General features: G+C 36.7%; 1 protein-coding gene across 3 annotated transcripts in view; it reads left to right on the top strand.

Annotated features, from left to right (window-relative positions):
• Positions 1-24,084, top strand: part of ALA3 (aminophospholipid ATPase 3) — a 55,618-nt gene that overhangs the window by 10,858 nt on the left and 20,676 nt on the right. For 2 of the 3 annotated variants that reach the window (XM_008805204.5, XM_088721733.1), the window contains exons 2-15: positions 20-85; positions 212-273; positions 466-547; positions 666-776; positions 7,944-8,021; positions 8,150-8,246; positions 12,909-13,015; positions 16,364-16,429; positions 16,565-16,686; positions 17,462-17,546; positions 17,655-17,732; positions 17,821-17,937; positions 19,468-19,617; positions 19,739-19,843. In XM_008805204.5, coding sequence (XP_008803426.3) covers positions 20-85; positions 212-273; positions 466-547; positions 666-776; positions 7,944-8,021; positions 8,150-8,246; positions 12,909-13,015; positions 16,364-16,429; positions 16,565-16,686; positions 17,462-17,546; positions 17,655-17,732; positions 17,821-17,937; positions 19,468-19,617; positions 19,739-19,843 — 1,326 coding nt within the window. The remainder of the gene's footprint in view (positions 1-19; positions 86-211; positions 274-465; positions 548-665; positions 777-7,943; positions 8,022-8,149; positions 8,247-12,908; positions 13,016-16,363; positions 16,430-16,564; positions 16,687-17,461; positions 17,547-17,654; positions 17,733-17,820; positions 17,938-19,467; positions 19,618-19,738; positions 19,844-24,084) is intronic. The other variant, XM_088721734.2, reaches the window with a different exon arrangement.

The raw sequence follows: 24,084 nt of genomic DNA, 5'->3' as shown, positions 1-24,084 counted from the left end.
TTACATTATTTTTTTCCAGGGGAATTCCATATCGACTACAAAATACAACATTCTGACCTTTATACCAAAAGGGTTGTTTGAACAGGTAATTCAGATATCAACCTTTTGATAACAATTCCTTTTAATACTTTCTTGTGAATATAAAATTTTTCCCGTCGTATTCAAATTGTTAAGTTTTTGTCTCTGAAAAATACTGTATTTGCACTGACAGTTCAGGCGGGTGGCTAACCTGTACTTCCTTATGATTTCAGTCTTATCTACTACACCAATCAGGTATGCTTTAGTTTCAGGTTAAGGTGTGGAAAATATAGTTTTATTCTAAATCTAAAGTTTTTTGAGGTCTGAATCATAACTTGTTAGAAAAGAGTTAATGACTATAGTGTTAGTGGATCACAAAATTAAGTGATGGCAACCTTTATTTTGGATATTCTTGGCATTTTACTTAAGATACTCATTTTCTTGCAGTCCGGTTTCTCCCATAACAAATGTTCTTCCACTCAGTCTAGTGCTTTTGGTCTCTCTTGTTAAGGAGGCTTTTGAGGACTGGGTTAGTAACACTAGCGGTTATTCAAATTTTAGCATTCTATTTATCTTTTCATCAAAAGTTTCATATTGCAGTTCATTTTTCAATTTTAATCTGATTTTTTTGGCAATTGTTAAAACAGAAGCGTTTCCAGAATGATACATCAATTAATAGTACCCCTATTGATGTATTGCAAGGTCAAAGATGGGAAAGTATTCCCTGGAAGAAGCTGCAGGTCGGTGACTTGGTGAGGGTAAGATTTACGGACTTCTCTTTGATGCATGCCATCAATAATTGTGATATCAGGGTAGATAACTACTGTCTGTTGGCTGCCGTTTGAAGAATTGGAGAATGGTTCTGCCTAATAACATATAAGATTTGGGTTGCTCTTGTGTAAGGTGCTGAGAGTCCATCTAGTTTATTTTATGTGCTCCAGAACGTAATAGCTAAACTTACTGCGTGCAAAACTTTTTCGCCAAATCAATGGGGGCTTGGCCGTTGAGTACATTTTGTGACTATTTCCTGCACAAATTTAGAATGCTGTATCATCCTGATAATATTCCTAGAATTTCTAAAAATTCATAGTTTTCTTGAATCAATCATGTTTTTGCTTGTTTATCAAGCAATGCTTCCTTGTTCAGCTTTTGACTTGTAGCAGACACTGGTTATCTATGTTTCGTTAAGTAAAATATCTTATGTCATGTTTTCTTTTATTTCTTTTTTTTTTTTATATGTAATAGAGATATAACATTGGAAGTTAATGTAACAGGAGCACAATGGAATAGAAAAACTGTTATCCTTTGATTACATTCATGGTTACTACCTTCTATATAAAGAACAAATCTGGGAATCTAACAAGAAAAGTTCGTTGCTTTGCTTTGCTTTTCTATAAGTCACTAATTCAGCAAGATCTGCTTTTTGCTCCTTAGTTACTTCTGCTCCACTACTTTTCAAATTTTATGTTCGGATTTCTTGCCGGAATCTATTTGCTGGTTAAAATGAATTTCAATTTGCGGCACATTATTAGTATAGTAGGTCAATTACCTTATAGTCTATGCAATGAGTAAAATGCAATGATGTTCATGCATCACATGCGTGAACCTAAACAAAAGATATTGCTATAAACGTCCCTTCACATGAAAGGCTTTCTAAATTTACCTTCTGTTCTTTAGTTGTTCTCTGGGTGACCCCTTCAGTCACTATTTAATGGTGGTTCACATGATATGATAATGAGGAACTCTTATTAATAAAGAATATAAAGCATTAAATATTATATCTAATACAAACTAGGAATAAAAATCTGGTGTTTCTTGTTCTTGCCAACTAGGGGTCAGCATCATATGCATGCTTTACCATTCTCTGTCAAAGTCTTGGCAGCTGGCACACATCACCATGGAAAAGATAGAGAAGTCTGTATAAGTTTTCACAGCATATAATTTGAAAACAACATGCAAATGTGTTTGTACATTAACAACTCCAATAAGCTTACAGTTCATGATAAAAATTGCAGGGAGCTAATAACCATGTTTACATGGATGCACGTGTTGTACGCAAAATCAATATATATCTCTTACACTGGTTGTTCCATTAACTGTTTATATATTATGATTAGTTGATTTAAAATGTGATATGATGATGAACAAAAATAATTTATATCATGTCAAATTCATAAATTAAGGCTCAAAATACTAAATGCAAAAAGATAAACAAATTAACGGGGAAAAGATCCTAGTTGTCTTGCATAGAACTTTAGTTGCTAGATCTGGGAGCAGGTGTTGATGTGGGGAAGCAGACATTTTAGTAACATTTTTATTGAGTAAATGCTTAAAAACAGGTCCACATTCAAGTTCCAAGAAGTCTTGGAAATGAGTGCATTAACCTAGCTAGAAGATTTTGATTACTAAGCATGGAACAATGTTGCTTTGGGATTGTTGGGGTTAGATTATAATCAAGAAACGTGCAGAAGCTGTACTACTTGTATTTGTGCCATTATGTATCTTATTATGTATTATCTTGATTTTTAACCTTTAAACCATTACTGAATGATAATTTATATTGTGCTCAACATACATAGTGGGATTTGATATAAGAAAAGCTGAAAAGTGTGGTGATTAGCTCCAGCCTATCCATATACTTAGGATGGTTGCTTATATGCTTAAAATGGAAAAGTAAGGTATGATCTAGTACCATGTTGTATTGACTTCTAGTGGTTGCATTGTTTTGATTAAGATTCACCGTCTCGGTATCGGACTCCGTATTGGTGCCACACTAGTATAGTGTCGGTACGGTATGAAATTTTATGGACGTACCGATACTTGGTACGCCATCTGTACTGGGTACCGGTACCGAATTGGTATGGTACTGTACGCTTTGTACTGCCCGATTCGGGCCGGTACAGCGTACCATGGTTTCGATACACATCAATATAGGTTGACATTGGTGATATGAATTGGCAGTGGTACACATGATGCATCCTATATTGATCTATGCCTTCACATGTATTGCAAACATGAAATGATTTAAGCTGGAATTATAATTCTTGCAAACACTCATAAGGATTGTCGTACCGGTTGGCATTGGTGTGTACCGACCATACCACGCGGTACCGAACTACTACATGGTATGGAGGGCGCATTGAGTCTTGGTATGCCGAACTGGCTCCCATACCGAGTGTACCAATATAGTAATAGGATGGTACCGGTATGTGGGGTCCATTACCGACATGGCGAACGTTGACTCAGTGTGTTGAGAAAGTAATTAACTCATTCAAAATCATATCCTAACCAATGTCCTTAATATTAATTAAGCAAAGTATCCTTTGCAACCAACATCACGGAAACAACCTGCAACTTTCTGACATGCATGATTCATGAACCTTTCACTTGAGTTGACATATTGCCACTACCTTTCACCTGAGTTTACATGTTTCCACTTTAACTAGTGGATTTATTAAGCAATTATTTGACAGATATGGCCCCTTAGGTTTGTTGACCAACAATAACTACTCTTGTGAACATCATCTTTTGGCTAGGAAAGGTTACTCTAGTTTGCAATGTACACAGGTGAGTCAACACGTCGTTCTATTATGGATGTGTGAATTATAATTCTTCCACGTGTAATCACAAGATAAACGGCTGCTAAGTTGTCTTAACATAGCTTAGTAGTGCTACTTATAGCAACTAGGAGTGCATTGTTGTGTTCTCTTATACCTACCTGAAGCATAACATTTAATGTTCTGCAGTTTTGCCTCTAGACGTGGCCTTATAGATTATTACACAAACTGCATAAATAACATATATTTATTTGGGATGAATGTTGTTTGTAAATTTGGCATTCTAGTGCATAAATTCCAACAAAACAATTAGAAATGAGACTCAGGATTTGAACAAGCTTAAAGAACAAGTAGAGAATAGCATAAATAGTGCCAAAATGTCATTAAAAATGGATCACAACTTAGTAAATGATAAACTAGAAAGTTATGAGGTATTAGACATTGTGGAATCATTACCTTGAGTAGGAAACACATTTTGTTTTCTAGCCTCAAAACTGTAATTGAATAACTTTCTTCAAAACGGGATTACATGGACTAGTCTTCACCATTGGAAACCCTTCGAAGCATTGTTAAAACTAGGTAAAAGGAATCATAACCATCTTCCTTGGCATACATCATACAAATAAGAAAACCTTAAGTTTTATTAAATTATTCATATGGATTTTAACAACTGGAAATGGTGGTTTCAATTTAGTCTCTTTTCACTTCTGTTTCTATTGAGGATTCCTAGAAAATTTGAACCATAATTTATGCCCTCGTAGGACCGAAATTGAAAAACCATGTAGCTTATCTTATCCTTAACACCCCTTGTCCATTTATGGGGTTAAATTCATGCTTCATAGCATGATACATCTAGGTATGTATTTGCATATTCTCATTCCTTGACATTAATAGTCCTTTACATGTCTCACATTCCTAACTTCGGCAATCTGGTTAGAGTGGAGCTTGTGAACCTAGATCAATTTGAAGAAAGGTGAATCTGCCTTGCTGATTATGTTGCCTATGCTCATGTGCACTTGGAGAAAGCCTCCAAAATTACTTAATCTGAAGTAGTTTAATTAAATGGACAAGAGTTTGATGAGGGAATTGCAATTGCTTTTGTGGTACAAAATTAAAAGTTCAAGAGTGAACTTGGTAAAGAATCTCCAAAAAAGATATCCAGTTGAATATGTAATATTGGACTTCTTTTATTTGTAGGTAATGAGGTCTTGCTACTATAGTAGAGTCCTCACTTAAAGAGCTATTTTTATGTATCAATATTGGCTGCAAGGTTTTAAGTCCCAATTGGATGGGGGGCATCCCAACTGTCTTATCCCGTTCTGTTCTTGTGGGAAAACGGGATCTGGATAGGTCGAGACTCCGAAACCCATCCATGTGGGGAGAGAAGAAGAAAGAGGAAAGAAAGAAAGGAAGAAAAGATGAAGAAAAGGAAAAAGTGAAAGAAAAAAAGAAGAAGAAGGCAAGTAAGGAAGGGAGAAGAAAAAGAGAGGAAAGAAGGAAGAAGGGGAAGAGAAAATACAAGAAAAAAGAAAAAAATGAAGGGATAAGAAAAAGAAAGAAAAAGAAAAGGAAAGAAAGGAAGGTACAAAAAAGGAAGAAAAGAAAGAAGAAAAAGAAAGAAAGAATGAAAGAAAGGAAAGAACGGGAGAGAGACGGAGGATATCTAATGGGATGGATGATCAAAATTGTTGCTGGGATTAGGCGGGATAGCGGGTTGTCCCGTTCCATGGAGAAATTGGAGCACTCCCATCCCACGGGATTTAAAACCTTGATTGACAGTCTTAAGATTCATTTCCTATTTTGCATCCTCTAGCCATTGCCAACCTATCATAAAAGTTCTCTTATTTATCTTGGTTTGATATCAAGATGTTTAACATGGAAAGTAATATCGCTCCATCAAAAATCTCTTACAATAGCCGTCTTTTCTATGGTGTGACCTTTAATTTCACTTTCTCTATTATATCATCTAAACTCACAAGCAACATCGTACGAGCTTAGAATGCACCTAATCATAGTCGATAGGAAATACCCTTGCAAATCCTCAAAGAAGTAGTGGGTAGCAATTATTGTAATCTTTATGTTTGTTTTTTTATTTGGCATATCTATTTGTAGCCTCATTATCATGGCACACCATATTATGCCAAATCGGACGGTACAGGGCGTACCGTACCATACTTGTTCGAAACTGGTACGTGGTACGGAGAGTGCCGAATCGGCCTTGCACCGGGCATTTCGATACGGTAACAGGGTGGCACCGGTGTGGGGCTTGGTATCGAGGCGGTGTACCTTTCTCATTATTATGGATCTTGTGTTGGTAGGAAGGAAATGATCCTTAGTCCTTACAATAGTTAGGGCTGTTCGTGATGCTTATTTTTTGTTTATTAACATTTCTTGCCACCTTCTATCTAACATTTGCTAAACTACATTGCTTTAGGAAATGTTCAAATTCTTGCATCATTAGAGTTCATCACACCAAAGGAGCTTTTTATCACATGTTGTAACTTGCACTAGAATGTAAAGGAAACCTAGCTCATTTTACCATTTTTTCTTGTGTTGTAACAATTTTTCTTACATTTCCTCCAACCTTTTGCAAAATTTTATTGCTTGAACAGGTGCTTCATTTTGTGTTATTTGCAACACAAGCTTCTATCTTGTTCTTAGGTCATTAAATAGAATATCTCTTAGGGGGTGCTAGTAGGATGGATAGCCTCGACTTATATCTGATTCATACTTAAAGACCACCTTGTTGGGCATGGGTCTCTCTTAAATTAATATTGGACATTGGACATCTAATTCGTTGGATATGAATTTGAGATAATTGGACCTAACTTGACTGAACTTTGACACTGAAAAATATTATTTGAAAATTCTGGATCTAGCTCAAGAAGCACGCCTTGAGCTAGACTCAACCTAGGAGATTTGACTCAACTCAAACCCCCAAGTGATGGGTTTGATCTTGGTCTAAATCTTAGACCTAAAGGTGGCCCTAGCTGGACCCAAGTCTAGATTGCTCTACCTGGCCGACTTGTAGTCCTATGGGGTGTTGATTGATGATAAGGCCAGTAAAGGATGAGTTTAAGGGAAGCTTGCACCACTTTAAAGTTGTTTGACTTAAGATAATGGTTGGACAAAAGCAAGGTACGCCATCTCGATATCGGGCTCCATACTGGTGCCACGCTGTGGCATATCAGAAAGCTTGGTATAGAGGCCGGTCGGCGTACCGACACTCTGTATGCCCTCTGTACCGTGTATTGGTGCGGTATGTCCCGTACCGCCCGATTCGTACAATATGACATTCCATGGACGAGATAAATTTTAGAAAGTGACACTAATGAGTACTTCTAGGTGGTAGAAAAGCAACATCGTATCTTTCTTTAGCAACAATGCTTTGATGTTCTAACTTTATAGGAATTCTCTCAAAACACTGAAGAAGAGATCCTTAAATATTTGAAACCAAGGATTTCTAGCAAGGTTTGCTGTATTGGTATTGAACCACATAATGATACCATATTGTTAGAGTGTTGGTACTTGGTACACTCAGTACGTTGGTCAGTTTGGCGTACTAAGACTTGGTACACCTCCTATATCGAGTCTTGGCTCGGTATTGGTATCGTACGATATGCCTGGTGCGGGATGGTACGCACTAGTATGGCGAACCTGGGTTTCTAGTAAACTTTGGAGCTTTGCTCGGTAGTTTCTAATTATAATCTATTTCTAAGTATAGGCTTGAATTCATAGGGAAATGTCACATGGACAAGAAAGTTGAGGTAGACATATTAAATGGTTGAGATTGAGAAGAAATTGCCAAAGTTATACACCAACTCCCAAAGCATTTGTGATAAGTCCGAGAAGATGAACTTAGAGCTTTATGATGAAACTTGAGACGCATGTGATAAGTAGGTCGTGCTAATGCACTGGAATCCATATTTAAGGGATTTGGGAGATTATATGCAATTATAATTTACATCGGTCATACGTAAGACATGAGTGGTACATGTAGCAGCTTCGTTTATGTATCTTAAAGAACCATATAAATTTAAGGTATGCGAGACTCTGGGTATTGGTTTATGTTCACTTGCTTTATCTGTTGGATCAACATCTTACGTTAGTTTGGTAGGTTATCCTTTTTGCCACCCTCTCATACCTATGTTGAAGTGCTTATTTGTGCAATAGTGCAATATAAAATGTTTCTTAGTACCTCTATTGCAATAACTTTAGCTGAAGCAATTCACATGCTGCTATTATTTCAGATAACAATTGTAGTTGTAAGTTTTGGATGAATGCTTTTGCTTAAAAAAAATAAAGATACATGATTAATGAATTAATGAACAATGAAGGGCTTACAATGGTTATTTATATTTGGAGCAGGTTAAGCAAGATGGGTTTTTCCCTGCTGATTTGCTATTCCTTGCTAGCACAAATCCTGATGGTGTTTGCTACATTGAGGTTTCTTTCAAGACCTAAATCCTTGAAAATTTGTTTGTTGCTTTTTATATATGATGGTAGCAATGAAAAAAAATCAAATATAGATGTCTATCGGATGCCCTAACTAATTACTACTTTGTGGGTTTTAGACTGCAAATCTTGATGGGGAGACTAATTTGAAGATTAGAAAAGCATTGGAGAGAACATGGGATTATTTGGCTCCTGAGAAAGCTGCTGAATTTAAAGGTTCCTTCATTCTAGTTCAGATGTTTTCTAAAGTTATTTTTGACTTATACTATGTTCTACACAAGAATACTTTTGAACATACGTTCCAGCTTTTGAATTAGTAGAGAAGTGTTCATTGGCCAAGTTGATCATCAATCTTCATTTAGTGATATGCATTCATGAAAATAAATATTTTAGCAGATGATAAGTCTTTTCCATTGCTTAGAGATGTTGTTTTGATACCTTTGATAATAGTCATAGTGATGGCGGTTAGATTTGATATAGTAAATTTTAAAACCCACTTCCTACAGTAGTACACTGGATTCTCAAAGCCCTCCATGTCTCTATATGTTTATGTACAATTGTTGCATCCAGTTAGACAAAGAGCTAGTTTAGGTGCCACACCTACTCTCAAAATTGCCTTTTTCTTTCTGCTTGCATATAATTGTTTTTATTCTTTCTATCTCCATAGCTACTTATAGTTGACATTGATCTATCGAAAAATTTCACTTTTAATCAAGTTAATTTTGTTCTTGTAGAGGATAGGTTTTGAGACTCTTTTGCGTAGTTTGTTGAGGTAAGCATGTAGAGAAATGTTTGAGGATCTTGGGGATGAGGTTGATTAAGAAGGGGAATGTGGCCATTTTTTGGAAGTGTCTTTAGGGTCTTGCTGAAAGTTGAAACAGGAACTCAAAAAAAAGGTCACCACTCATCACGAATGCTATATGATATACAAAAGAGATCTGATTTCTAGCATAGTTAATTGGTTTTTACTGGTATAGATGGATAATTTGAAGTCTTGCCAAGCTTCTTTTTTTTTCCAATTTTTTTGTTTGCTCATCTATACAAAGGCAATGGTTCAAAATAGCGAGCATCAAATTGATGTCTACCATGGGTGGGTACAATATGCATTGTATCTTGTGCCATATTGATAGAGTGTATTAAATATAGTTTGAAACAATTTTACCTGCCCTTGGTAGGGCCTATTTTTGCCTTGAGTTTTTTTGTCATTTTCTTTTGTTTTATTGTCCTAATGCTATGCTATTGTAGATATTATGTAGGAGTATCGCTTTAAGTTCCCTAGTCATGGTGGTTAATTTTATTACATAACATAAGTTGCAATTTAAGTTTACTAAAATGATATATGCGCTAAAATTAATATTTGCAATGCAATTAGGTTACTAGAAATCATTGAGTTAATGAATCATGCCAATGTTTATCATCTGTCAGGATGAAATAGTATATTGCTCGAAATAGTATGAAAATGAACAAGAAAAAGCATATCTTTTGTATTATTGAACAACAACTATAATTTGTTTGACATGGAAAATTAGAAATATATTCCCTCAGTTAATTGCTGTATGGATTACATGGAGGGCATCTAAATGTTGTCTATGTGGATGGAATCGGGCCAGGTCGGATTTGGCCATTCTCCTGCCTGAGCTCAGCTTGAAGCAATTTGTTTTCTGGACTACGATTAGGCCTAAAGATCTTTTAAAATCTCAGCCACAACTTGGGCTTGGCCTCGGGTTGAAACCCAATTGGGCCACCAAAAGTAGCCCGTTTGGGCCAAAAGATTGGTTGTCTTGGGGCCCTTGGAGTGGCAGGAGTTGTCGTTGAGGAAGGATGCCAACAGCTTGGTGGCCTCTTGCTAGCATTAGTAGGTGATGAGGTAGTTGATGAACTCCTCAGTGTAGGAGGGGTCGAAGAGAAGGTAGCGGTGGAGAAAGGTCTTAATGGGGATGCTAGGGAGGATGACAAGGGTGAGGTAGGGGGCTAGAGGCGGTTGTGTTGGGTGATAAGGAGTGCATGGATAGCATGGTTGAAGGTGCGACAAGCGATGGTGGGAGGCGTTGTTGGGTAAGGGAGGAGAGGTACATGAGCCAGATGTAGGGCATCTTGTGCATGGTGATGAGGGCTTGCTTGAAGGTGTTGTTAAGGGATTGGAGCTGCTTGGATCAGTGTCCGGTAATGATGGGAGGGTGATGTGAGGGGCTATTATGTCATGTGGGAGTGGGTGGGGAGGTGGAAAGAGGCAATGGATCTAAATCTCGAAGGGAAATAAGGGATAGAAATTAGAGATCAAGGGTTTTAGCCCTTGCCCCCCCCCGGACTCACTAAACCCAATGAATCGAACTCATCAAAGAGTGACAAGGGTCTAGCTTAGGGCTTGATTGCATATAGGGTTCGATCGTGCCTTGGGCCAGGTTAAGGCTTGGTTCCAAGCTGGCTTCGGGCTTGGTTCCGAGCGAACTTTGGGCCTAATCTTGGGATCCCAGGCTTCGACTTTGGCCCGGGTTAGGCCAAGCATTGACCTAAGCTTGGTTCAATCTTTGAGCTCTATGTTTAGGCCCAAACGCAAGCCCAATTGCCTCTATCTAGCCCATGCACCGACCTAAAGTTAGCTTGGCCCAATAGGCCTCAAGCCAGCTTGGGCCCACTTCTAGCCCAAGTTGTTTGGTCTTAGGTTCACATTGTCTTTTTGGTAGAGTTAGTCTTGATATTGCATCCTATACTTCATGTACCATATAGGGCAAGATTATAGATGCCAGTACCGAACCCAATACTTTTTTTCCAGTGGCACAATATAGTACCTAATGGGACTGGTAGTGATGGTATGTACCTGATCTGACAAAAAAAAGGGGACATTACCTAGTTATGGTCCTCATGATCTAGGGTTCTAGGAGGGGCAAATTAGGGATAGTCCAAATTTTTGGATAGGGAATTGGTTCATGTTCGGGGGGAATCGTTTGGAATTGGATATGTTGTCAGGAAAGTCCAAACAGGCTTGTCATTCGGTCGCCTTTGTGGGCTGTATAGGATATAAAGTTCAATTAGTAATACTGCCCATTTGGCTAGATTCTCGGATAGTGTTGATCTTGTCATGATGTATTTAATGGGGTCCACCTTGGATATGAACATGGTTTGATGTGCCAAGAGATAATGCTTGAGCTTTTTGACTGGGAATATAAGCACGAGGCGCATCTTCTCGATAGCCAAGTATTTGTTCTTTGCGTCCACCATCTTCCGGCTTAAATAGTGTAAGACCCTTTCCTGTCCTTCATCATTCTTTTGTGAAAGCAAAGCACCTAAGGATTTGTCCGTAAGTGCTATATAAAAAATGAAAGGTTTTCCTTTCTTTGGAGCTGCTAGGACTTGAGGATTTTACTCAAGGTCATTCTTCGGTTTCCCGTCTTTTTTTTCATCAAACATGTTCAAGCTTTCTTAGAAGATTAGTCTTTACTTTAATCTTTATTAGGAGTCCAAACCATCACAAGTGACATTGAAAACCAAACAGAAATAACTCTCTTTTGACTATCTAGATGTCTGTATGGTTGGATGATAGTTCTCCATGTCAGACCTTGTCATCTTTGTTTTTGTTTCATTTTTTGAAGACTAGTTGAAAAATGAAGGATTGCTGATGACTATTGAATTTTAGAATGCTTTCAATCTAAGACTAATTAGATATAGGGAAAATGGTGGCTTGGGAGTTCTGATTGAGTACATGATTGATTGTAGCTTGTCAAGCTCAAAAACTGACGTGCGTGGAATGCAACATGCACAAGAAAGGAAGGAGCAAATGTTAAAGACAATCAAAACTTTATTGATCTTCTTCAACATCTGGAGATGGCATTTCCCCTACATCTATAAGCTGTAATAATTTGAATCCTCAGAAATTATGCCTACTCAGAACCATTAATCTGATTATTTAACCCTAATCCGTAGAATGAATTTGTAACAAAACAAAAGAAATTGGAAAATAGGGATATCATCTTATGACCTACAAAAGATATGGCTTAAGTAGATCCAAACTTGGGAAAAATTAAATAAGATCTTAAACTGAAGACTCATCTAATTCAAGTCAGTTCTTTGTTGCATGAGCTATAACTATGACCAATAAGGTATATTGCTCACTTGATATGCTTAATGACATTTAAGGTTGCACAACTTTTCCTTCACTGCCAAAATCTGGCTTCACCAAAAATCTTGTGCTAATTCTATGTGTTTGTTGTCAATTTGATGGCAATTCATAAAAGTTTGCCTTCGTGTGGAATCTTGTCAACTCAGGTTATGATCCACAAACCTTTTTATGTTGGAAAAAGGCTTGAATGGTGATGATAGTACAAGCATGGTTCGCCGTACTGGCCCAAACTAGATGGTACAGAACATGGTATGTCGTACCGGCCCGTACCGGCCAGTTCGAACCGGTTCGGGCTGGGACCGGTATCGGATCACTATGGGATCTGGTACCGGGAGCTTTTCATTGGAAAACCGGCCGGTATGACTGCCGTATCGGTACGGACCGATCTGGGCCGTCACCAATACGCCGACCGGTACGGGTATGGTGTAAAGACCTCATACCATATCGTATCGATAGTGCTAGTGTGGCATTGGTACGGGATCCATGCTTGTACACAATGTACACAATGTGTTAAAACTTTCCTGCCTGTTACATTTTTATTTTGTCAATCCTTTCATCACATCCGAAGATATAGTTTTGAGTTTTTTGAGCAAAGGAAATCCTTCTATCTATGCTAACCTATATGTGAATCTGCTATCATGATATACAATCTTCTTGCAAAATGTTTACTCAAATTAGCGTATATTTCTCTTTTGCTTATGGTGTTTTGCATTATTGGTTTTCATCTATTATCTATCTTAATATCCTTAATACATGTGCAGGGGAAATGCAATGTGAACAGCCAAACAATTCACTGTACACCTTTACTGGAAATCTTATCATTGAAAAGCAAACATTGCCTCTTTCTCCAAATCAACTTTTATTAAGAGTGAGTTTCATTACCTTCTTGTTGTTTTCATTGTTTGTCTCATGCTATTCTGGGGCAAGGCAGGTTCCATGATATGGTGCAAAATGTGGGCATGCTTGTCTTAAAGTCAAGAATCATTAGTTGCATTTGTAATATTTGGTTAATCTGTATCATACTTTCTATTGCAAGATACTAGGGTTTTGCGAGATTGAACCTTGTTGATTCCAATCCCATGTTTCAAATAGATGCTCTAGATGGATACTGTAAAATTTCCTAAATAATATATAGCCTTTCTTTTGTTCTATTATTTTTTGTTGATAAAGACATTGAAGTTCTTTTATGTGCCTAAAGGAACTGCATATTAGTCAGAAAGATTGTTCCTGAATCTTGATTGCTACAACTTGTGTATTCTTTTTGCATGATTTCTAGTTTAATCCCACTACTTGGTCTCATCTCATCAGCTGAATTTTGCCATACTATTGAGGAAATTCATTCTCCACTATAACAAGACCAACTGAACTCTCTTACATGGTAAATTTATAAGTTGTCTATAGCAATGGGGTATTGACTCCACTCTTTCTTGTTAATTAAATGCATTGGCGCCTTTTTGGTTGTAAAAAAATTCATGGAAGCTAAAAAAAGAAAAGTAGGATTCATGATTTGCCGTTCCGGCCTGAACCTGGCATTACGGCGCACATCATACTATATCGGTTTGTTACTGGCATGCGGTACGGGTGGCGTATTGATATTCGGTCGCCGAAAAAATTTTGCACCATACCGTACTAATACTATACTAGTGTGGCACCGATACGAGGTCCGGTTTAGAGACGGCAAACCTTGGTAGATTTTTTTCATGAAAGGAAAATGTTTTTGAGAGATTTAAAAATAAGTTTTCCAAAGTCGCCTAATTTCTGTTGGAACAAACAAAAAGGAAACTAGATTTTTCGAGGAACATAAGTTCTCCATGCAATTTCTGAAACCAAATTATATATATTGTAGCTAGGGAAATCCAAGACGAAGAAATCACCAGAATTCATGAAGAATTGAAGAAAATCAATTGTGAAGCCACCTCAGACTTTAGCGTATGTGACTTAATAATTCTTTGTTTAGTCCCATATGTTGGACCTAATTAAAAAAATAATCCATTACCAAAATCTCTAAACTAGTCTCAGTAGCTCATGGAATTTGATCTCTATCTATATTAATCCATGCCCCTTAGTATCTTCATCACTTGTGATGTGAAAGTTGCTGAACGCAAATTGACTCCTCTTGGCTCTAGAACTCTCCCATGTCAGCCTATTCCTTGCATTTTTGCTGAGTAATGAGTAAACGATGTGAAATAAGAGAGATTGGAGAATCTTTGTGCACGATCAATTGAACATGATTGTTGGAAAGAGTAAGCACAAATGATGGCATGAAGCACAAATGATGGCATGAAGGATTCTCTTTCCATCTTCCATTCATATCAGGTTTCCTCATCAGTTCTGTTTAGATTGAGGGTATTATTAGGTTGCTTTGATACCGTTTAAAATAATAAAAATAGAACTAGATTATATCAAATATTACTTTTGTAAGAAGATATTAAAAAATCTAAGATTGTTTTTTTATTTAATACGAATAATTCAGACTGGGGCCAAAATTTAACTTCTTCCCACATTGAGTTTTGATACCATGGTTCAGAGATGTCTATAATTCTACTACATTTAATGTCATTTGGTGGATTTCTTTTTCTAAAGTAATTTAAATTTCACCCTTCATATTTGTGTAACATTTATTGGGTGACCTTTATATAGTCCCTTTCTTATTCTTTTTAGTTGTTTTTTATTGAATATTTTGTTTATCTAATTGTCAGACTCTAGCTTGACTTCATACCTTAATTATAAGTTTATAACACTTTTCATGGTAATTTATTTTTCATAGATTTGGCTTATCTTTGTCATGAATATGCGAAGCAGATGGAATCAATATAGTTGGGGTCAATCAGAGGTGTTGAAAAGTCTGAAATTCAGATAGACCAAGTTGTCTTGTTGCAATTAATGAAACTCAGGGGCTGGGAATTTTGTGGATTGAAAAAAAAATTCCACTACTTAACCTACATATTTTGATCATTACAATTATCTCCTATATTATGAGATAAACTTGATTGATATTATTTCTAATTTTTGGGAGTAGCATATCATTGTATTACCATCTCGTGACCTGCGCACCACACAGCTTATTTGCTTGTAGACCCTTAAACTGAGACTCTGACTAAACTGATATGGTTGAAGTTTATTATAATATTGTGTTTACCTCATTTTCTGAATCTATTCTTGAGCATATTAACATGCCATCTATGAGAATGCTAACCTCTAATGTAGCTCAGAAAAAAGAAAATTGAGACAATTTGACCATGCAAGAAACAATATCTCTTCAAGATAAATTTCAGAGTCCATGATCGAGATGGTACATGCATCAGATGCTGTAATGGCACAAGTAGTTAATGGCACAAGTAATTGCCTCTTAATGAATTGGATCTAATCCAATCTAATTACCTAGAGCTGTCAAGAGTTTCTGATCTGGTGTCCAGATGAAGATCCAAATTTGGTTACCTGGTTAAAGAAAATAGATTTTGATGAGGGTTGCTTTGATCTGATGGTGACGTGACCCTAACCCAACTTATGTACGATATTAACATGAATATTTGCTTAGAAACTTTACAAGAATATTCATTTTGAGTTACATCTAATGCATTTGTAAGGAATATTCTCTTGAAACTCTAGGTTAAATTTTTTTGTGTAAGACATACTCTGTGTAAGACATACTTCTTGACCTCTTGAGACAAGGATGGTCCAAATAATCTAAATCATATGCACAAAAACACATACACATACATGAATAGTTACGTTTTACAGATAGATTGACAACAAGACTAAATACTTGATGGTGAAGTTAACAACTATAATGTGCATCAGATGATGCCTATGAGATGGTAAACTTGTAGCATAATGTGGTCTGGGTCATTAAATTATTGGCATCAAACTAGAATAGTGATGTTGGTCACCAAGCTTGATGCACTATAAGTGGTGATACCGTGATACTAACACAAAACTAACTTCAATGGTGGATCAAGTGCAGGAACTATAAAAAGATTTGTGAAAAGCATGCAGGACAACTTATGTATATGTATGGTAAAATTATATGGTGTTCCAGGTTTTGGTTACAATATAGCAAATATCTAAACTTATTTTCTTCCTCAATCATCCCTTTGGCTTTTGATAGAAAAAGATCCTCCTTTGTACTTTTAATCATTGCTCACTTTCATATTAGTATCTCCATCTTCCATTCATGCATGTGTTTCATTTACCTCAAATTGATATAATGATGTAGGGATGCAGCTTGAGGAACACAGAATATATTGTTGGGGCTGTTATATTTACAGGGCATGAGACAAAAGTGCGTTTTCTTACAAGCCCTATATTAATTGACGGATTCCATTTAACTTCATGGGCATCCATTTTTCTCTTCCTTGATGCATATTCTTGTGTTTTCATCTTTTCATTAATGGCTCTTTTCTTCATTATACTGCAGGTTATGATGAATTCTATGAATGTTCCTTCTAAAAGAAGTACATTGGAGAGGAAACTCGATAAACTCATACTTGCTCTTTTTGGTTGTCTCTTCAACATGTGTCTCATTGGAGCCATTGGAAGGTCAAGTTAGTTTTACATTTAAGCTGCTATGTCATTATTTGCTCTTGAATAATATACATGATAAATATCTTTTGTGCAATGCTAAAAACCTCCTTGTTGGTTATGGTCATGCTCGTGGTATAGTCAAAGTTTACTTGTAGGTCTACAATCTTGGTATCGGGTATCTTACTAGTACTGTACTAGTTCGGTATGATATGGTAAATACCTCATAGCGAAATAGTTTTTTAGCCATTTTTCTCACTTTTTATCTCAGTATACCTCGTTATGGATCGGTACATTTCGGTATGGATTGGTACATACCTCGGTACGCTATGGTACACCGTGATATGGGGTAGCACACTTCAGCATAGGATGGTACAGGGGCTGTACCGACCTGAATTTAAGTTTTGTACTAGTTCCCATCCGTTACAGTATGGTATGGTACGCTTTGTACTGGGTGGTATGGCAGATCATAATTTGAACAGCTCAAATATCTAGAATTTCGATATTTGTTTGTCAGTGTGGTCCTAAATCACTAATAACAATTAGCACACTGTTGAGGAAGCTTGTAGTAACAATTACTTTGTCCTAATATTCTTGTGAATGAGTGCAGCTAACCCCACCCACCCCCACCCCCACCCCCACCCCCAACCCAGAAAAAAGAAAAACTTATACTATGCATGCCAATGTATCATATGCTTCTAGAACCAATGTGCGCACACACAATAGCAATGTATCCATCTTATTTGACTATTATGATTATTATCACTCATTTTGTTTTCTTGATTTTCTTTAGTGGGGTGTTCATCAATCGCAAGTACTATTACCTAGGTTTTTTTGGAGATGTGGAGCCTCAGTTCAACCCTGACAACAGATTTGTGGTACTTTTTTGCTGAAAGAATTGTGATGTAAAATTTAGTTGTATACCATCACTTACATGCCTACTATGCTTTTTTTTTTTCTGCTGAGATGCCTAATGTGCTTTTCAGGTCACTATTTTGACAATGTTTACCCTAATAACATTGTATTCAACTATCATCCCCATTTCTTTATATGTATCCATTGAGGTAAAGCCCAGAAATTTTCTAGCCTAGATGCTGCTATGAAATATTTCACATATAAGCGAAGTTTCTTATATTATCACCTTGTATTCAGATGATCAAATTTATTCAGTCGACTCAATTTATCAACAAGGATTTGAATATGTACCATGCTGAAAGCAATACCCCTGCATTGGCACGGACGTCGAATTTGAACGAGGAGCTTGGACAGGTACTTTATTGTGTTATCTTCCATGTTGCATAGGATGATTTTCATATTGTTCATTACTGCAGTTTCTGCAAGGTTTTACGATTTAGGTGAACCTGGACAATGCTTAAAGATTGGTGCTTAACAATGGTTAAAGTGATTGATGGCTGCTGTCATTCTTTTACATTCCCTGTAACATATTAGGATAGAATATGATCATATATACAGATTTATATGGACTTTCCATTTTGGGATTGAAGCTTTGACATTATACTTAGATTGAGATGAAATCTTTTGGCATATATCAAGCACATATATCAAGCACATGTATCAAGCACTTATCAAGCATTGATTCTTCAAGAAATACTTGCATTCTAATTACCTTGGATGTGAATTATCTCTCTACCAAGGTTTGTCGTACCGGTTGGTACTAGTGCTTATCGACCATAACGTACTGTATTGACCATAACGTACCGTACCAGTATGCGGTTCAGGGTTGTATTGACACTCGGTACATTAAATCGGCCGCTGTTTCATGCATACCAATACTGTAATAGGATGGTACCGATATTTGGATTTGGTATTGAGACGGCGAACCTTGATCTCTACTATTATGATTGAAACTCGTGGGTGTAGGACTCCGAATCCATTTGACTCCACTTTTGATATATTTACAAATTACCCATGTAAAAGGTACTCCAGCCAAGAATTATTCTCCTCTCTCTCTCTCTCTCTCTCTCTCTCTCTCTGTGTATATACCTGTTTCAATAAACAAGTTTGTCAGTTTTTTTCATTCCTTTATTGAAGGAACTTTTCCCTTTTTTCCCTATCTTTATCCCTTAGTTGTAAAAGTTCTTGCTCTGTTTTTTCCCACATTTCCTTGTTCATCCACAAACAAGGGACATACATGGGATATTCTAAATACTAGCCTTGTTAATTTCACTTTTCACTTAGTTTGTCTCATATGTCAAATTATTGAATGAAAGAATCAAATTGGTACGCTATGCAATTTGCTATGTATCTACATATATTGCAGAATCTACTCTATATAGCAATTAGCATTTCATATTCTTTTATTTGAGGCAGACAAAGGGAGGGAGACCCACCTGCACTTTAATTACTTGGGCCTGAATAGTTGGGGATGCATTAACCAATATTTGAACCCAGAACCTTTGGTTGCTAAGTAGAGGAGTGTGACTATTGGGACAAGTCCAAATTCATCATTTCATGCCATTTTCACCTGAGCTTATATTATTATACAGTCTCACTATAGGGTCTCTGCCTCAGCCACAAAATTCATTTGAATTCTTAAAAGGGAAAAGCATTATTCTTGAACAAGTTATTTTTTGGTTCAGAGACTGACATAAGGATGAAAAACCATGATATGGCTAAAGCTTATCGAAATATTTATAGAATTCCAAATAAAAAATATAATAATTATCTGTGGCATTCGTCAACAGTTGCCACATCATCTGACTTGCTTTACTTTTTGTCATTATTAAAGTTGGCTTTTACCATGCAAAACATTGAAGTTGGAAATTTTTCTTTCTGCAGGTAGAGTATATATTTTCTGATAAAACAGGAACATTGACAAGAAACTTGATGGAGTTTTTTAAATGTTCAATTGGTGGAGAGATATATGGCACTGGTATTACTGAAATAGAAAGAGGAAGAGCAGAACGGAGTGGACTAAAAATTGATGAGGTATACTTGATACAATGTCCATGAGAAGTGCTGGTAGAATTAACTTAGAAAACCAATATGTTTGCATCTATAATTTTAGCTTAAGTTAAAACTATTATTTCTTTGAACTTATTTCTTGTAGGTTAGAAGTCCAACCACAGCAGTGCATGAAAAAGGTTTCAACTTTGATGATCCTAGGATTATGCATGGTGCTTGGAAAAATGAGCATGATCCGGAGATTTGCAAGGTAGACTAACTTAATGTATCTTAATCTAAAAAGTGTTCTTTTAAAGCTTTCTGTTTGTTATATTTTAAATCATGTACCTTTAGGTATTATATTTGCTTTCCCTCTAAGATATTTTTGTGACATACCATTTGTGGCAAGAATCTTCTACTTAGGGTGCCAACACCTGTTTTGGAGTCTCCATGGAAACTTGTTTCCACAACTATTTATTAAAAATATTTAAGAGATCTGTTTCCCTGCGTCAAAACCTGAATTTGCTCCTACACCTGGATCCACTTTTGGTAACGACATACCTAAAATTCAGAATATTCAAACTTCAACATAGTTGGATGTTAAGGGCTTTATTTACTGTTGAATTTTTTATTTTTTTTACTTTATGATAAGCAACATTTTTTTCAATTATACATTCATGAGACACACACAGTTATTAATCATAAGGGAAAGTATCTTTTTAATATATATATAACAACCATTTTCTTGGGATCATGCTTCATTTAAAATGCGAAGAAGGTATTCAGTTGGGGCATGAGCAGGAAAAGGGCCTCTATTTAGTGCTATTTGCTCTCTTCTTCTTCTCCTTCTTCTTTTCCTTGTGAGGCAGTCTTATTAATATATATTGATTTAAGGGTTAATATATAAATATCTTTAGCATATGATACAAATTATTAATCATGTTTTCTCTTCAGTGATTTTGTTCCATGTTTTGTGTGGTCACAACTTAATCCACATGAGTGTAGTGGTAGCCAACTGATTAGTAGGCTTTGCTTGTTCGTTTTTGCTTATGGGATAAACCATGGTCTGCCGAGCCAGTCCGTACCGGCAAGTTCAGGCCGTATCGGACCGGTCCGGCCTGGAACCGGTACCCGGACAGTGTGGAAACCGGTTCCAGCTATTCTTGGGCCGGTACCGACCGGTATGCATGCGTATTGGTCGTGTACTGGCTGGTACTAGTGCGAACTGGCCGGTTCACATCGGTACGTAAATATTATTTTCGTGCGTTGTGGTGGGAAAGCGCATGGCCCTTTCAGCCATGTGCTTCTCGGGCAGAGCGCCCCATGCATGGGGCTATGCGCGGGCGCGCGATTCCCCGCTTCATGCAATTCCGTGCGCTGGGGAACTGCGCCCGCGTGTGGTTCCCCGTGTTGCAAACTGCCATGCGGGCGATTCCCCTGCCCACGCGGGGCAACGCGCCCCCGTGGTCTCATTAATGCCACAGAGCGGCATTTAATGCCACTAAATGCCACCGCGTGGGCTCATTAATGCCACAGTGGCATTTAATGCCACTAAATGCCACTCTGTGGCATTTATCTCGCCCCAAAAAAAAGCTTTCTACGCGCATCCGTGCACGGACATGAACCAAAAAAAACATAAAAACAGTAGTTCGGTTCGTATCGGACCGGTTTTGGTTCCGGTACGAACCGAACCATACTGGTCCGGTAGGCGGCCTGTACGCCTACCGGTACCGGTACGGCGGACCTGATAAACTATGTAGTAGTTATTTAGCTTGTATTTGTGCCCGCTGGAGGAGGCATGAGGAATAGCTGGATATCTCATTCTAGGGCATTATATTGGAATGCTTAATGCAAAGCGGACTTTTTTTATTTCTTATAATGAACTCTTATTTATATCTAAGATCAGGTTCAAAATAGGAGCGATTCCTTCGCTTGTCTTGATAGAGATGTAAGGCTAATAAGTTCCATATTAGTTTGGTTCACATATTATGCAGCGGGAGGACTGAGTTGTGGAAAATTTTCTGATAAAGTGATGTTTTTCTAGGCAACAAACTACTCTTAAATCCATGTGATATAGATTTTGGACAATAGTTAAGGATTTTTGTGGAGGCAAAAGGAGTATTATAGGGCAGTTTCCTTGCTCCTCTCAATGCTTTTCTAAATAAGGAACTGGGGTGTCTTGAGGTTTAAATTAGGGTGCTAGAGTTAAGTTTTGTGCTGCTAGGTAAGTATCTTGTTTGAGTCACAGGATGGACGATTAAGGAAGTTTTTGTGACTGAGCTTAGGTTGGAATAAGAACTTGAAAAGCTGTTTAAAATTTTGCTTGTCTGGTATAAGGTGCACTAGTAATTAAGAATAAGAGGAGATAAAGATGAGAAGAAAAATATTTTCAAAGTAACTATTTTGTTCTCATTTTAAATTGTGCTAGCTACCCCAGTCAAACACTCCCTTGAAATATGCCTCTCAGTTTGCCAATCTGAGTTCATGACATTTCTTATGATATTAAACAAAGTGATGAAAATGAAGGCTTGGGACATGCTATATATCTCTCTCATTCTGCAAAACTGTCATGAGGTATAGCATAATGCAGAAAACTAAAAAATAGGGTCTGGTTGGTTTCTTAAATTTTCCCCAATACAGCTGATCAAGTCAACTTCGCTTCCCTTGTGTACGCTAGATTGTGCTTAGGTTTGTCATCGTAGTCACCATATTTGAACTCCAATATTTTATAATAGAGACCATTGTGGATTCTTCACATGATAAGTCCTTTAGATCTTGGTTCTTATCAGCCTCGTTCTGTAGCTTCCATTTTACTCCATCATATGCGACAAGTATATTGATGATTCCATCACATAGAAGATGAATCAATTGTGGAATGCTGGCACATCGTCATGAGTCATTATTCCACATTTGGTTCAAAAATCTCTTCATCCTTCTCACAAAATCCTTGGATTTGCCAGTTGATCTGCTCAAATATTGCAAGTAGATAGCGAAATCTCTGTAATAGAAGTAGTAGAAATGTTATGCTCTACCTAATGTTTGTAGTGGAATAAATATCTTTAAGGGGTGTTATCTTGTCAAGTTTCTTGTGTCATGTCACAAGTGTATTTCACTTGGATAGCCTGGAACCATTTTGAATTTGATTCTGTAGACCATTTAGGACCACATATGAAATTCAAATTAGTAATACATGCCTTTGCTACCCTTTGCTAATGTTTATGATACACTTACTATGAACTAACGTAACACTAGTAGTTGGAATATGAAATTTGATGAAGAATTCTGGATTCTATTTTTGCGTAATTCATGTGTTAATATAGCTGCATCATTAGAATTTGATTTATCATCAAGTACTTCGGAGCAATTTTTCTAGAAATCTGTGTTTGGGATTTATCTTTAGATATTTGAACCTTTTTTTCAACAAAATTAGTAGATAGACACGTGACATGCATGTCAAAAACAAACTTGATCAGTTATCATAGATTACTAGTTATGTATAAATGCTATAACAGTTAAATCAATTATTCTTTAAATTTTGAAGAATTTTTGCTGGCATATCCCAAAGAGAGTTGTGCCTTTTTTGGTAGTATGGTAATATTCATTTTTATCTAATATTGTATTAAAAAGGAGAGTATTGGATTTTTGAATCTTCCTTCTAGATTCCATCTATCATTTTTTGCCGAATATCCTTGACCTTACCTGTATCGCCATTTTTCTTTATTTGCGATTAGAGTGTCTAATGGCAAAAAAGAAAAAAACTAGTTGATCATTGATTCTATTTCATTTTCTGAAGTTATATTTAGCTAACTTCTAAAGTGACTTTGAAGTCCTATTTTGAGAAGATTGGTGGGAAAAATGCCCTTTACATATATTTGTTAGGTTAAGTAAGAACATTGTAATTTGATATCTTGTTGTTTTAGGTGTCTGTCTAGCGGATGCAAGATTCAGAATTTTGCATTTTTAGGAAAGATTTTTAGATGCCAGCATAGAGATTGGCAGTTTTTGAGGACGAAGGAGGTCTTGAGCCCAAGATTTGATACCTAGTAGTTAAGGCCCTAGCTTGCTTGTAGAGAAGTCATGAAGAAAAAGGGCCTACTTATGGCTGCATGAATTCATTGTATGTGGTTTGTTTTGAAAGAAAAAGAAGGATTTCCTTCATTCCTATTCAGTCCTTATCTTCCCCTCCCTCTCCCTCTTTCCTCCCTCTTTATCTTTCCCTTTGCCTTCCTGTTCTCTTTTCTCTTATCTTTGATATGTAGTAATGTTGTCTCTGTTTCTGCTCTTCTAAGCTTACTTTGCTCATGCTTCTTACATAAATATAAAATCTGTAGTATAAAATTCTGTAATAGGACTACGAGTGCCTATCTTAAATTTTCATTAATACCATTTTATATTTTAATACAATTCAATAGACAAATGCATACTAAATATAATCCATAGTTGTCTAAAATAATATTTTACTTTCTACAACAATCATTTGGACTAACTGTTTTTTACTTACTCTTTTGATTT

The sequence above is a fragment of the Phoenix dactylifera genome, chromosome 5 (assembly GCF_051530095.1).
Source record: "Phoenix dactylifera cultivar Ajwa chromosome 5, Ajwa_hap1_PhDact_Kaust_v1.1, whole genome shotgun sequence".
NCBI classification, from domain to species: domain Eukaryota; kingdom Viridiplantae; phylum Streptophyta; class Magnoliopsida; order Arecales; family Arecaceae; genus Phoenix; species Phoenix dactylifera.
The sequence above is the reverse complement of the archived record's forward strand: the minus strand, read 5'-3'. Positions and strand labels throughout refer to the sequence as shown.